Genomic DNA, 16,695 nt, shown 5'->3' on the forward strand with positions numbered 1-16,695 from the left:
TATGGTAACAATGCCTTCTTCTGGGCTAGGTGCAGTAGCTCACACCGCTAAACCAAGCACTTTGGAAGGCCAAGGCGGGCGAATCGCTTGAGCCTGGGAATTCAAGACCAGCTTGGGCAACATGGTGAAATCCTGTCTTTACAAAAAAAAAAAAAAAATACAAAAATTAGCCAGACATGGTGGCATGTGCCTGTCGTCCCAGCTGCTAGGGAGGCTGAGGTGGGAGGATTGCTTGAGCCTAAGAAGTCACACCATTGCAGTTCCAGCTTGGGTGACAGAGTGAGACTCTGTCTCAAACAAACAAACAACAACAAAAAAATGCCTTCTTCTGTCATATCTCCTTAAGGACCTGCCTTAGGCAGTTTTACAGTTAATTTTAAAAGAAAAAAAATGATAGAGGAATATATTCTAAATATTCTAACAATAAAAAAGTGTAGTATAGCATATACATAAGCTAGTAACGTAGTTGCTTATTTTCGTTATCAAGTATTAAATACTACTGAACATAATTGTATATGCTATGGTTTTGTTTTGTAACTAGACAAGGTCTCGCTGTGTCACCCAGGGTGGAGTACAGTGGTGTGATCATAGCTTACGGCAGCCTTGAATTCCTGGCTGAAGTGATCCTCCCTGCCTCAACTTCCCAAGTAGCTAGGACTACAGGCGCATGACTTCAAGTCTGCCTGATATTTTGATTTTTTTTTTTTTTTTTTTTTTTAGGGAGTTGCCAAGACTCGTTTCTGACTACAGCCACAAAGTGATCACGCTCTTGGCGAACAAAAAGAATTGCTTTAATAATACAGACAATCTGAACCCTAGGACATGTAAGATTGTACCAAGGGTGAGTGAGTTAAGAATAAACTTTTTTTTTTTTTTTAGAGATTGGATCTCTTTATGTTGCCCGGGCTGGGCTGCTCTGAAACTTTTAGCCTCAAGCAGTTTTCCCTCCATGACCTCCAACAGTATTGAGATTATAGGTGTGGGCAACTACACCAGGCCATGCCTATTCTGTACTTTTATACTACTGTCTGTGCCATAGATTTGTTTACACCAACATCACTGCAAATGCATGAGTAATGTGATGTGTTGTGACAGCCATCACATCACTATATATGGGAATTTTCAACTCACTTATAATCTTATGAGACCACTTTTGTTAAATGCAGTATGTTGTTGACTAATACATAATTACATGATGCCTAACTGTAGTGAATTTTCAAAAATGGAAAGTTACTAAGGGGAGTTTAATAAGGGAGGTACTTTCAGTGGCATGGAGAAGACTGTAGCAAAGCCAGTGTTCAGTGTGGTAAGTACAGCTGGGATCTGGACAGAGGTATTACAAGGTACTTTGAAACTCTCCTGTTTTTCCACTCTTGTGCATTTTATGGTTCTTTCAGATTTGTCAATTTTTCTTTTGTACACTCTCTATTTTCTTTTTCTATTTACCTGTCCTTTGATCTTCTCATCAAAACACTGCTATAGATCTTAAGTTCTCAGCTAGTCTGTGTTTTGAAAGTTTCCAGAATGAATTCTGAATTCAATGATATTCACCAAATACAAATTCACAGGAAATATAAAATAATCTGTGTTTGAGATATCAAAATATTAGAGCTATCTAAAACCAAGAAGAAAGGAAACTTTAGTAACTTTCCTACAGTCAGTTTTGGGTTTATAATTGATATGTCTATCAGTTATATATGAAAATGACCTTGAGAATTTTTTTTCTTGAAAGGAGATGAAATATTTATTTTTCTTTTATCTTTGGTCCTTGATTTAGGAGGAGATGAATAAATCAAAGTTGCTTTTTTCCTTTTAGGAAACTTATTGATATATACATTTCAGAAGGATGATATCAGATTGTATAATTAAGTGGTACTAATATATAGGATAATATAGGATAATATTTATATTAGTATTTCTTATGCCTGGAATGAAATAGAGTCTTAGAAAATGCTTATTGAAAGAATTACGAGTAGGGATATGAAAGAACCCAAGAATGAGGATGGCTTTTTAAATAATTGAATTATGAAATTATTATTTTATTTCTTCTTAGCGTATTATTCTTTTGTGTCTGCCTTTTTTACATTTTCCTGGTGGTCTTAAGTCCTTGAGACACTGCTGTTTCTTTCTGGCCCCAACACCATGCTGACTGTTTTAGTCTGTGGACTGCCTTCATTGCTAAGGGCAAGATGTAGAAGTAGTCAGGCATTAGTCCAAGCCCACCTAAGTGTCCTAATGAGGTACATTTACTGTGACATCTGCACAGAAGTTTCTGGCTGTGCTTACCTTTGTAGCAGTGTTTGGAAGTGCTGTTGACTTGTGGTTTCTTCTCATTCATTTCTCTGTTTGTCTCATGCTTTGGAGGATCTTTCCAATGTTCCTTATGTCTTGACGGCATTTATGGCAATTTGGAATTTCCTGTTATCTTTTCATGGATTTTCGAGGTTTCAGCTGGGCCTAGGGTAGACTCACAGTAGAATTGAGTTAGACTATTCTACCAGTCTTCTAGCATACTCCCCAAGTCTTCATTTTATAAATTCAGGTTTTGATTTTGTCCCCCATTGCTTGAGTTGCTGCCAAATTAATTTGTTTCTTTGTGGTAAGTACCTCATTTCTTTTAAAGCTCGGGAAGAGCTGACTGTTTTTCTTATTTTTATGTGTCATCATTTAAAATGCTCTTTAACTTTCTTTAAAAGTCTGTATTTGTTGTTGTTGTTGTTGTTGTTGTTGTTGTTGTTTTTCCTTATGATCTGGCTTTCTGTTCTTGCCGTTAAGCTGGAATGCAGGCAGGTCACCTTAATTCATTTTACCTTTTTCTCTGCACATGATACTACACTGACTTCCCTTTGTTAGGAAGGAAAACGCATTGTTTTATTCAGGTGTCTTGTTTCATGTACTTGTAAAATTGTTAAGGCTGGGGGTTGAGTGCATCTCTAGAATATATGGTCCTTTTGTGGAAGAAAATCAAGAGAGAATTATGGGTTAGTGTGGTGCCAGATTGATTTCTTTTCTTTTCCTTTTTTTGTTTTTTGAGTTGGAGTCTTGCTCTGTTTTTCAGGCTGGAGTGCTGTGGCTACAAGCCTTGCCTCCCAGGTTCAAGCCATCCTTGTGCCTCAGCCTTCTGAGTAGCTGAGATTATAGGTGCATGCCACCATGCCCAGCTAATTTTTGTATTTTTTTTTTTAGTGGAGATGGAGTTTCACCATGTTGGCCAGGCTGGTCTCGAACTCCTGGCCTCAAGTGATCCACCCACCTTGGCCTCCCAAAGTGTTGGGATTATAGGCATGAACCATTGTGCCTGGCCTTGATTTCTTGTTTCTGTTTTGAGGGGCTTTCATGTCTTGGTGTCTGTGAATTAATATTGTACTTATATATTCACTCAGTACTAAATGCTGGGAACTTAAAGATGATTACACGTAGTCCATGTCCCCAAGGGACTGTCCTGTGCTTAACATTTTCAAGTTAGTCATTTTCATTAGTAATTGCTTAGTGTCTATTCCCCTCCTTCCCATATTGTAAAGTTCTTTATGGGCACACCTAACTTAGCTTTTTCTGTAGCACCTAACGCAGTGCTTGATGATAGTTCCTCATTGAATAGTTTTTGATGGAATACCTGACCATACTGTCTTCATGAGATCATTTTGTGGTAGAACATGTGGCACAGTGCTTTGCATGTATTAGATAATCAGCAAATTTGTTAAATCAGTTAAAAATATGGAAATGTTCACCTTGCCTTTTGAGACAGTGAATAAAAGGAAAAAAGCAGGTGAGAAAACATCTACACTGTAGGCTCTTGGAATCTGTGGATTGGGCAATAGAGTATTTAACATTTGGTGAAGTTACCTAGTCGCATCTCAAGACCTCAGAAGCTCCTGTAAAAGGCTTTAAACGCTTACTTTCTGAAAAATGACTGGAAGAAATAAACAGTTGCTATTAATAGGTAAGGAAAGTGCAACATCTAAGAAACTAATGATTCTCGGCTGGGTCATAAAAGTTTTAGAAATATTATCCCATAGAGTGAAATACAAAATTTACTCATGTCTTGAACTCATGTTACTTTATATGGAAACTACAAATATTTTAGGCCGTTAGCTGATTATGTACAAGATAACACTTGTAGGATAATGAGATTATGTTGTAATATGATTTGTTCAGGTAACATGCTGATACACATAGAAAATATGATTTGGGAGATCAGGAGCATATATAAACCTTTCTATATTTGTGAACTCTGGGATTTAGAAAATCTCAGAATATTGCGGGGATATTTCAAAGGTTTGCTGTAATTGATGTTACAGGTGGAAATTTGCTTGTGTTCTTTCTGTCTCCTTCCTTCTTGTCTCCTTTTACACCTTTCATTTATACATCCTTCAGTTTGCTCAACTCCGCTCTGGTTTCCTGCTTCTTTTTCCCTCAATCCCATGCTCTCTACATATTTTAGGGCAAATTATTTTCCTTCCTGGAAGGATTCACTGGATTAAAGGCTTGTTAAGTAAATTATGGGAAAGTGAGAAGAATAGGAATAAATGCTACTTTACCTTTTCTTTTTATTCCTTGCTTTGGAGAAGGAGAGTGTCCTTTTATTTCTGAAAATTTATATGGTCTGTGACTCTAATAATAAGGGTAAAAAAAGTGATTTGGAATAAATTTTTTTGTTTGATATTAATGATGTTTAGTCATTTAAAAATGATTAAAACCTCATGATATACTTTCTTTTAGGTCCGTATTGAAACAGCCACAACTTTGAAGTTAAATATCCTTCTGAAAATTTAAAAATACTTCATTGCGAAGAACTTTCATACTTTTAAGTTATTGTTTTGTGAAATTAATGTATATTGTTTTATATATATGTTTATTTTGATAAAACTTATATATTCTTAATATTCCTTAACTGCTCTTTACCTGTTGATGATTTTGAATTTAGAACAGATCAGTTTCTACCGGTAAGAATATATACTTCGAGGTTTTTTTTTTTTTAGACAATTTCTGCCTATATCTTTGATATTGTATTATTTTATACATGAAATTATGTGTTACTTATTAAAGTTACATTTAAATGTATGCTGTATTGGATTATTTTGGAGGACATAACTTTTATTTGTAAACTGTTTTGGTAACTTTGGTACAGTTTACTCATATTCTGCTTATTTTTGTTTAGCAATTTTGTCATCTATGTTCAAGTTGGTTGCCAGACTTTTTTTTCAAAATTGAAAAACATCCAGTATCTTCCTTTTTTTGTGTGTCTGTTACTTTTACTTTTTAGGTTATTTCTCTGTGTTATTCGAGTGTGTATATCTGTATCCTATCCTACATACTCGATTGTAAATTACTTGATGAGCAGAATACCAAGTTCTACTCATCTTTTTACTCTTTAGTCAACCCCCAGCACCTAGCATGGTCTTTTCCCCTAATTGGTACTCAGTAAGCACTTGTTAAACATGTCAGTAAGATTGGGGTGTTAGTATTTGTTCATAAGAGGATTGGGTGAGAAGAAAGTTACGATAAAATGTCTCTCTGTATAAAGATTTTTTTGTACAGGTAAATGTCTGTCTGTACTTCTTTTGGTGAAGGGGATAGATAGGGGAGTTTGTAGAGCAGTTATCTTGCTTTAATACAAAATCACTAGACCTTTTTTGGATGAAAGGAGTGTGTTGTAGAAATTTGTATTAAAATGAGCCATGTATCTGAAAGAACAAATGCTTGCTTTATGTAAGTGTATGTGATTTGTTAGTTTCTAACATAATTTTCATAATATAAGAATTCACAGACAGACATAGGATATTTGGTTTTGATTTCCTAGTAAGAACTATTCTGCCATTTTTAGAATAACAGCTTATATCTATAAAAATGTATGTTTTCATGCAGTATATGTTAAGGGCCATATCAACTAGCTGGCATGTGAGTGCAATAATAAAAGTCTTTTTGCTGTACTGAGTAGGTCTTGCAAAACAAAACATTTTATAATTGGCAACGGGCATATGTGGAAGAACAGTGACAAGGCACTGTTAATAGTTAACAGTGTAAATTTAAACATACACATCTTAGACAATATTCCACTAAACATTGTTCAGTTTGTGGATGAGTTAAATTCTGAAATGGACACATTTAGCAGCAATGAAGAAAGAAAATAGGTTTTTGTTTTGTTTTGTTTTTTTGAGACGGAGTCTTGCTCTGTCATCAGGTTGGAGTACAGTGGTTTGATCGAGGCTCACTGCAACCTCTGCCTCCTGGGTTCAAGCGATTCTCCTGCGTCAGCCTCCCAAGTAGCTGGGACTACAGGCACGCACCACCACATCCAGCTAATTTTTTTGGCATTTTTAGTAGAGACGAGGTTTCACCATGTTGGCCAGGATGGTCTTGATTTCTTGACCTCGTGATCCACCCGCCTCAGCCTCCCAAAGTGTTGGGATTACAGGTGTGAGCCAGAAAACACTTTTTTACATTTTAGTAGCTTGAACAATTTCAAGTTGTTTAGGTAATGCCAAGCTTTTGGCTTTCTGTTTATTTGACTTTTACTGCTTTAACATTATGATTTATTTGTTACTTCTGTTCGTATGTATGTAGAGGTCTCTAGATTTCTATTCTAAACCTTTTTTATTTTATTTCTTTTTACCTGCAGTATTTGGAAACCATGTTCACACTACTTTTTCAGTTACTGCAGCAAGTTACAGAATGTGACACAAAGATGCACGTTTTGCATGTCCTTTCTTGTGTCATCGAAAGAGTCAATGTGCAGGTAATTAGATTGTAAAATATGAAAATAAATGTCTGAGAGGTGAGTAGAGTATATGTAAAATTCGTTAATATCCTTGACTACACTAAAAGTTAAAACATTAATTGAAAAGCTTCTAACTTATTGATTGTCGTTTCAGTTATGTATTACTCAAAATTGACATTTATATTCAAGTTTTAAAAAATGACTAAGAAAATTAAAATATTAAAAAATTGGATCAACAATATAGAGGTATTCATAAAGCAGAATTTTTCATGTTTTAGAAGATGAAGCTAATGTAAAATTCAGTGTATTTGAGAGCATAGCCAGAAGTGTCCATCAGCAAGACTTCTGGAAAGTCTACTATTTTTACCTTAAACATTAAGTATGTTTTGCCATCTAGTCTGCATTATATTTACTTTTGGCTTAATGTAAAAATGATGTGTAAAGCTCTTAACAGTTCAATTATTCAGCTTCTCCAGTCACTCTGAATCTTTGTGAAAAATTGTTAATCCAGGAAACCACACTGTAATTATCCTTGTGGCTTTCTGTATTCTAGTTTACCATTGCATATCCTTGTTTGGAAAGCACTGGAGCAAGTCTGTGATTTGTTTTGTATTAGGAAAGATAATTGATTTGGATTTCACAGACTTAAGAGTTTACTCTGGGATCTGCTATTAGTGAATTGTGACACCTTGAGCAGATTTATTAATTCCAAAAAAATTGCTGAGAATAGCTATTAATTATTCTGTAATGACAACATACTGACATATGTGTTGAATGCTTTGCGTATATTTCTCACGTAGTTCTCACAAAAAACTTGAGGTAGAAGTTAGAATTTATTTTCTCTAACAATTTGAGACTTGAAGGAACTTCTCAAAGTTCACATAATTTAATAGCACTGCGCATACATAAACTCAGCATAATGCCACTCCTGTGGTAGGGTTGAGTCACTGTTAATCATTTGAAACAGATCTGCATACTGTTGTCTAAAAGTAGTAATACCTTGCATGATTCTTAGTACTTGGCGTTCATAATATATTAATCACATTATTTCATTTGATGCTATTTTTCAACATTGAGAGAGTTTGGTCACACAGAGTTCATTGCAGCTGTTTTAAGAACTCATTTTAAGTCCTTGCCCCCACTATTTAGTTTGGGCAGTCTTTAACCTTGTGTCCTCATGTATAAAATGATAACGATAATTCTGAACTCACCTGACTTAGGATTTCATGAGCATGAAATTATTATACATGTCCTGTATGCTTCAGAGTACTAAAAACTGCAATAAATTGTTTAAAAAGTTGATTACAAAAACAAGATTTGGCCATTTTTTAAATGTTATTTACATATATATGGCTGATGGAAATTTCTTAAATAAAACTTTTTTAAAAATAGAAATGGATTTTCTTACCTTTGCTTCCCCAAACTTCAAATTAAACCTTTTTCTCCGAAAGTGTGTTATTCTTTTGGCTTAGTAAATTTAAAAATACTTTTGTGTTTCTGTCTACACTCATCTTTAGAAACACAAATAGCCTAAGCAGCTCATGTGCCTGTATCATCAGAAAGTAACAATTGGATATAGTTATCCAGTAAAGTTTTTGCTTTTCAAAACTTACACTAAATAGGAAATGGTTAAAAAATATTTTCAGTTGTGTGATTCTTTAACTTTTTTCTATGTTAACCTTTGATCAACCCTGTCATTGTTATCATTGTTGCGTATGTCCCTCAACTCTCTTTCATGTGCCAAATTTGATGTTTGTCCATGAGACAACCAACTTTTAAAAAAATGTTAACAAATTTTATCTTTTTTGAGACAGAGTCTTGTTCTGTCACCCAAGCTGGAGTGCAGTGCTGCATGTCAGCTGACTGCACCCTCTGCCCCGATCCCCTGGGTTCAAGTGATTCCTGTGCCTCAGCCTCCTGAGTTGCTTGGATTACAGGCATGTGCCACCATGTCTGGCTGATTTTTTTCTTTTTTTGTACTTTTAGTAGAGACAGGGTTTCGCCATGTCAGCCAGGCTGGTCTCGAACTCGGGCTCAAGGGATCCACCCGCCTTGGCCTTCCAAAGTGCTGGGATTACAGATAAGAGCCACCACACACTGCCTGAATTATCTTTTTGATATTAGGCAGCAAACATTTTGCCCCATCTTAAAATAGTGCTTTCTGACACATACAGTTTAATTTTGAAGTTTCAGTAAAGTCACCATCTTTGTACCATAATGTACAATTATTTGAATATTGTTTTTGCTTTTTGAGAAAGTAGTTGAAAAGCTACAGTTAACTTTTCTGGTACAGAAAGCTTATAAATATATAGTCAAAATAAATATGTAATCATCAGGTGTGGTATCAGGCAGTCTTTGGGCTTGTGCATTTCCTAAGTGAAAGAACAAAATTAAAGGGCCTCTGTGAAATATAAAATACTCTATTGAAAATTTTATCTAAAAGATGATGTGTCTTTGGAGACTTAGAGTAATTTTTTTAACCCCAGTGATAGAGCCCTCTTTAAAACATTTGTTAGATTGTCACATATTTGATTTTCATGTTGTCAGTGGTGAATGATAGTGGAGCTTTCCCTATGTATGAATTAACTCATAAGGCCATAAAGTGCTTCCCCAACACCCCAAATTCTTTGGTAAGAACACTTAACATGAGATCCATCCTCTTAACAAAACTGTAAGTGTAGAATATATTATTGTTGGCTTTTGGTACAACATTCTATAGCAGAACCCTAAAGCTTATTCATCTTGTTTACCTGAAACTTTATGCCTGTTGATTAGTAACTCATTTCCCCTTCCCCTTAGTCCCTGGTAACCATCATTCCACTCTTTGATTCTATGAATTCGGCTATTTTAGATAACTTCATGTAAGTGGAATTGGCAGTGTTTGTCTTTCTGTGAGTAGTTTGTTTGATTTAGCATATTGTTGGCAAGGTTAATTCATAATGTCCCATATTGCAGAATTTCCTTCTGTTTTTAAGGTTGCATAGTATATGTATGCCCTTGTGTATGCATTACCACATGTTCTTTATCCACTCATCTGTTGATGGACATTTCGGCTGCTTCCACATGTTGGCTATTGTGAATAGTGCTGCAATAAACATGGTAGTGCTAATAATTTAATAGGATTGCTGGAAGATATGGTAGTTCTACTTTTCATTTTTTTGGGAACCTCCATGCTACTTTCTATAGCGGGTGTAACATTTTACATTCCTGCCAACAGTTGTACAAGGGTACCAGTTTATCCACACTGTTGCCAACACTTGTGTTGTCTTTCCTTTTTTTTTTTTTTTTTTTTTTTTTTTTTTCCCTTTTTTTTTTTTTTTTTTTTTTTTTTTTTTTTTTTTTTTTGTTATAGCCACCTTGACTATTTTTAATTTGCATTTTGGTTTTGATGTGCATTTCCCTATTGACTGCAGAAACTTTCTTATTAGTTCTATGTGATTTTTTAAATGTTTTGCAAATAACTGAAATTAGCCTTCCCTTAAAACCCTTGTGTTATATCCTATTCATAATTTTATAAGGACAGTATTTTTTCTTTCACCTCTTTTCATTGAAAATTCTCAAACCTACAAAAAATTTATAAGAATAGCTCACCACTCATATATCCTTCACTTATTTTCATCACTTACTGATGTTTTACCACATTTGCTTTCTTTTTTCTGTCCACGTGTACAGATTGTTGTTGTAAAACCATTTCTGTTTTAGTTGCAGACATCATGACACTCTCCGGAATATTAGATGTCTCCTTCTTAGGAGATGGGTGCTCCTTTTCCTACATTATTATAACTGTGATTAGACTCAGGAAACTTAACAGTGATGCAATACTATTATCTAATATCAAGTCAGTATTCAGATTTCCTTAGTTTCCCCCGTTAGTTATCCTCCTACCCCACTGGAATATATTTGGCTCTCATGTCCCCGCTCTGCTATTTTTAATGCCTAGTGTTTTTCTTTTCTTTTTTTTTTTCTTTTGTATCTTTCACGGCATTCTATGATTTATTTATTTTGTTTGTTTGTTTGTTTTTTGAGATGTAGTCTCGCTTTGTCACACAAGCTGGAATGCAGTGAGGCTCTCTTAGCTCACTGCAGCCTCCTAGATTGAAGCAATTCTTTTGCCTCAGCCTCCCGAGTATCTAGGATTACAGATGCATGCCACCACGCCCAGGTAATTTTTGTATTTTTAGTAGAGGTGGGGTTTCACCACTTTGGCCAGGCTGGTCTTGAACTCCTGACCTCAAGCGATTCACCCACCTTGACCTCCCAAAGTGCTGGGATTACAGGTGTGAGCCACTGTGCCGAGCCTCTGTGATGATTCTTGAAGTACTGTTTTTGTAGCATTAATTTTAATTTAGAACATTGTATATTCTAATTACAGCTAAGATTAGAATATAAATATTTTATGGATTTTAAATGTAACTGGGTACTTTGTTTTTTATTATCCCATTTGTGATTTATAGTATATATTTCTTTTCTGAAATTTCTAGGAAAGTATCCTCTCTATTTAAAACCAAAACTGCCTTATTTTCCTTATCAGTAGATTGTGTTGTCATATGCTTATTTTTAGTTGATTATGAATGAGTTAGATACTTTGAAATCTGTTTTTACTTATTAATTGGCATGCTTTTATGAGCTAATTGGAGTGATCTTTGAGATAGAATACTTAGTGATATTGAGCACATGTTCTAGAAATAGTAGTCAAATTTTGAAAATAAGGTATTACTTGATAAATATGTGAAAATAAGGTAGTTTGTGTCTTAATGTTTATTCACTTATATCTTACTGAGATGTCTGGGCAAATATTTAACTTCTTACTTTTCTGCATTTCCCACCACCACGTCCACCACCAGGAGAGGGGAGCAAATTTTGTAGTTATTTGGCTACCCTTTTAGAGTATTTTACTAGCAGAATAAAGAAAATCTCCCTTTCTGGGAACATTTTAAATTTTAATCCATGATATTCAAATAGATAGTAGTGAAGCTGTGAAGGTCTAGTGTTTCTATTTCATCCCCAAGGATACTCTTAAAGCAATTTGAAATACTGTGATACTAAGATTATAGCAATTTCAAATACTGGATTTGAAACGCTGTCCAGCATCACTGTAGATCCATTTTGTTTTTCAGGAAACTACTGTCAGACTCAGCTGTGCTTCAGGGTAAAATCTAAAATCTGATTAACTTAATCCATAGTGAGTTTAGCAGTTTTATCCTTTGAAAATGGTTTCTTCCTCTGTGTTTCCACCGTACCTTGTATACACCTTCATCATTGCACTTATCCTTTTTCATTGTAAGAGTTTGTAAAGCTCTCTTTGTATCCTTTTTTTCCCAGTGCCTTGTGCTCAGGGCCTGAAACTTGGAAGACGTTTGTAGAATAAATGAATAAATGCTGACTTTTTAAAAAAAACAATAGTATAATTTCCAATTAGGTAAGCTGTTTTATTAAAAAAGAAGCAGGATATAATAGCATTTTCTGTTATCTAAAGAATGTTTTTTTATATTCATAAATTTTATTTCATTCAGTACACTTGATACTTGTTTAAAACTATTTTTAAAAATTTACTATAGAGCCCTGGGTCTTAATGTAATGCCTAATTTATTTCATAAGGATGTAAGCTTAATACATTATATCTAGTAAATATTAAATATTTGCTGCCTGGGACTTAATAGTGCTTTCACTGTTTTTCAAAGTAAAGTGCCTTCTTTACTAATACAATTTTGTTGCTTCCCCTACTTATATTGTGATAGATACGACCATATGTGGGATGCTTGGTACAATATTTGCCCCTCCTTTGGAAGCAGAGTGAAGAGCACAATATGTTGAGATGTGCAATTTTGACAACACTTATTCATCTTGTTCAGGTAAGTCACTTCTCCACAGGATTTTTTTAGTTCAGTGGGTTTTTAAAAATTCTTTTAAACATTTAAAAATTGTTTTTATGTGATATATGTTAATGGCACTGGAAAACTTCACATTTTACTTTTACCTTTTTTTCCATATGTGATCTAAACAGATTTAAAAACAACTTTTGCATGCTTATTTTGGACATTTTTTTGAGGATGTAAAAAATATTATTCACTTTTAAAGAAGGTGTCTTCTATTAGATGTAGTAGTAGAGTCTATCATCCAGTGATGATAGACTCATGGTTTGTGCAGTCCATGGTGCTATGCATGCAGTTTCCTTTCTGCTTGAACGTACTTTATGTTTTCACTCTTTCCTTGATTTAAAATAAAAATTTTCCCAGTTATAACTTGGGAAGGTAGGAAACCACGTGAGTTGCTTTTGAAGGGGATGAGCGAATTGGATTTCAAACATTTTGACTTTGAAGTGTTGTGATGTGTAGAAGGTAGAGAGGAACCTGAAACTTTGAACCGGAATGTAGTTCTCATTTGAACTGTTATTAGAGTGAATTGTAGTCTGGTGAGAGTATGAAGAGGGAAGAGCTCAAGGCCATGAGTTAGAATATATGTGTGGGGATGCTCAAGTGATTTTACTGACCACACCCACAAATTTGAGAAATTTTTCACTAGGGGAGAATTCAGAAGTATCCTTCAATTCAGAAGTACGACTCTAAAGCTTTCTAAAATTGTTTAGAAAAACACCAGAAACTTTTCTTAGAAGCTTTGATACTTTTTTGAACATGAACTAATTCTTTCCGTAAATGTTTTCTTTTTTTTTTTTTTTTGAGACTGTGTTTCGCTCTGTTCCCAAGCTGGAGCTCAGTGGCATGATCTCAGCTCACTGCAACCTCCATCTCCTGGGTTTGAGCAATTCTCCTGTCTCAGCCTCCCAAGTAGCTGTAATTACGTGTGCAGGCTACCACACCGGGCTAATTTATGTATTGTTAGTAGAGATGGGATTTCACCATGTTGGCCAGGCTGGTCTCAGACTCCTGACCTCAAGTGATCCAGCCGCCTCGGCCTCCCAAAGTGCTAGGATTACATGCGTGAGCCATCGTACCCAGCCCCTCCATAAATACTTATGCATGAGTTTTAGTTACAGATATCTGTCTAAGGCAGTGTCAGCTAAATAGTAATGCAAAATATTTTTAATGTACTTTTCCCTTTTTTTTCATTGCGGTAAAATACACATAACATAAAATTTACAAATTTAACCAATTTTAAGTGTACAGTTTAGTGGTATTAAATACTTTCATAAAGTTGTTCAACTATAACTACCATCTATCTCTGTAACTCTTTTTATCTTGTAAAACTGAAGCTGTACCATTAAACAATAACTCCACAGCTCCATTGCTAAAGCACTTTTAGAAAATAAGTGTTTGGCCCAGAATCTCTTTCAGTCTACCCTTTAATGCTTACGGTTATCTTATAAAGATTATGTCCATTTTATAGAAGAGGATAAGGACTAAGATGGTTACTGCCTGGCTTGTGATTACTTTACAAGTAATAGAGCAATGAATGACCCCAGATGTTTTGTATTACGATAGTATCTCTGTCAAAATGTATTTTTAAGCTCAACTTGGGACTTTAGTGAGGGACATGTGACAAAACACCAACTTTTATATCTCCTCAGGCAGTGTTACTTCAAGTAGTCTCAGGAAGTCAGAGCAACTCTTGTCAAATTTTTACCTTTTTTCTTTAATCATGACATTGAAGTACCCTGTATATTTTTACAGGCCAAGAGTGCAAGGTTCAACCAAGTAGTAATCTACCCTTCTTGGATAAAGCATATAACATTTAATACCAGAGTTGAGACTGTAGCTAAAATATATTTTTCAGCCATTTGGGAAGCTTATACTAAAGTTTACTGGTTTACCATGGCTCATGCCTGTAATCCCAGCATTTGGGAGGCCGAAGTGCGTGATCACTTGAGGTCAGGAGTTTGAGACTGGCTTGGCCAACATGGTGAAACCCTGTCTGTACTAAAAATACGAAAATTAGCTGGCTATGGTGGTGCACACTTGTAGTCCTAGCTACTCAGGAGGCTAAGGTGGGAGAATCGCTTGAACCTGGTTGGCAGAGGTTGCAGTGAGCTCAGATGGCACCACTGCACTCTAGCCTGGGTGACAGAGTGAGACTCTATCTCAAAAATAAAAAAATAAGTTTACTGGTAAATTTCCTTTCTTACAAAATACTTCTATCTTTTGGCTTTTGACACATAACAGACAGATAGTAGTGTTTCTTTATGTTTTTGTTTCATTTTTTTTAAACCTGGAAACCCAGATTCTGGTAGTCTTTGTAGAGGGTGGTCACTGGGTGAAAATAAACTTTCTAGTCTGCATAGTTGACCTTAGTGGAAGTAGGTATTCATTCATACACTAAACATTTATTGAAAACCTGCAATGTGTAATACATGGTAATAGGCACTGGGATACAGAAATGAGTAGAACAAGCTCTTTGTGTAGGTGAGTAGGGAAATACTAAATAATTGTGTTAATTGCTCTTTTCACAATTAAGAACATACTGCCATTGGGGTACATGGTCTGTTTGCTGTATTACATGAAGGATGAGGTGGGACACATTAGGGAAGGCCTCCTGACGGAGATGTTACCCAAATTGTGGTGATGTTAAATAGTGTTAAACAACAAGTGTTTTTGAGAAGGTGTTTTAGGAATGAGAGTGGAAAAGTGTTTTAGACATATGAACCAGCATGTGTAAAGCTCCCTAAGCATTAGACAATACAGTACATTTTATTTTTTTTAAGGTTTATATATTGATCAATTTTAATGTTGATAAAGGAGTTAGTTGTTAAAGATTTTTTGAATGAAAGTATTAGCACCCTGCCCCTCTTCCTCATTTCCTTTTTGGTGGAAGAATCTACTTTCAACTCTTACAGCCAGATCATAGGTTTCTCAGTCTTTCTCACGCTAACATATTATTTATTTTTGATATAAGCATTGTAAGCATTATTTCTTCACTTCTCTGCGTAGAAGATGAAAATGCAATTCTTTTGTACCCCTGTGTCCTTTCTATTCCTCCATCCTCCCAATATACTTGATTGTATAGACTACTCAAGGCATATATCATTATGTCATGATTAATTTTCTTTCTTATACATGGTGCTTCCAACTTTCACCCTTGTAGTAATAATTTTGTTTGCTTAGTAAACTGAGAAAGTACCATAAACTTGGTGTTTTAAAACAATATCCATTTATTAGCTCATAGTACTGTAAGTTAGAAATCTGGGCATGCCATGTCTGAATTCAGGGTTTAATGGACTGAAATTGAGGTGACTGCCAGAATAAATTCTTCACTGGAGGATTTGCGGAAGAATGTGTTTCCATACTCATTCAACTTGTTGGCAGAATTTAGTTCCTTGATTTTTAAGACTAAGGTCCCAGTTTACTTGTTGGCTGTCATCTGGGGTCCCCTCTCATTCCCAAGTCCAACCACATTCATTGACGCATAGTCCTTTCCATGTTCAAAGTCAGCAATGGTGTGGTTCTCAACTTTCAGATCCCCTAAGGGTTTTAATCTGTGGCTTCCCATTATGCCACTAGGTAGAGAATGCTCTCTTTTAAAGGGCTTATGTGAGTAGGTCAGGCACACCTGGATAATCTTCCTATCTAAGGTCAGCTGATTAGGGACTTTAATTACATCTGTAAATTATTTCTTTGCAGTAGTACCTAGATTAGTGTTTGAATAACTGGGGAATGGGGTATGGTGTGCATACACTGGTGGCCAAGAACCTTAGGTGGTCATCTTAGATTTCTTCTTAGTACATTTAGTTTTCTATGCAATTAAACCTATGCTTTTCACTTGTTATCTACACATTCCCTCAGTATTGTTTTGTTACTTTCATCATCTTGAAGAGATACGTCAGATTCTTATGTGCTCTAGTTTGGACTGGTTTTACTTAAGCTTTTGCATAGCTGTTACAACTGGATTTTCTTTCACTGCCTATCTCTTCTGTGGGATGTCTGTTTTCTGTGCGTCATGTCATGTCATGTCCTTTTTTTTTCTTTCTTTCTTTCTTTTTTTTTTTTTTTTTTTTTTTTTTTTTTTTTTTTTTTTTTTTTTTTTTT

At 35.1% G+C, this 16,695-nt stretch overlaps 1 protein-coding gene across 2 annotated transcripts in view; it reads left to right on the top strand.

Annotated features, from left to right (window-relative positions):
* IPO11 (importin 11) overlaps positions 1 to 16,695 on the top strand; it is a 210,053-nt gene that overhangs the window by 85,913 nt on the left and 107,445 nt on the right. For both annotated transcript variants that reach the window (XM_017548572.2, XM_017548574.2), the window contains exons 17-20: positions 4,720 to 4,753; positions 4,903 to 4,943; positions 6,620 to 6,736; positions 12,457 to 12,570. In XM_017548572.2, the coding sequence (XP_017404061.1) occupies positions 4,720 to 4,753; positions 4,903 to 4,943; positions 6,620 to 6,736; positions 12,457 to 12,570 (306 nt within the window). The remainder of the gene's footprint in view (positions 1 to 4,719; positions 4,754 to 4,902; positions 4,944 to 6,619; positions 6,737 to 12,456; positions 12,571 to 16,695) is intronic.

Source organism: Cebus imitator, unplaced genomic scaffold (genome assembly GCF_001604975.1).
Source record: "Cebus imitator isolate Cc_AM_T3 unplaced genomic scaffold, Cebus_imitator-1.0 Scaffold211, whole genome shotgun sequence".
NCBI lineage: Eukaryota > Metazoa > Chordata > Mammalia > Primates > Cebidae > Cebus > Cebus imitator.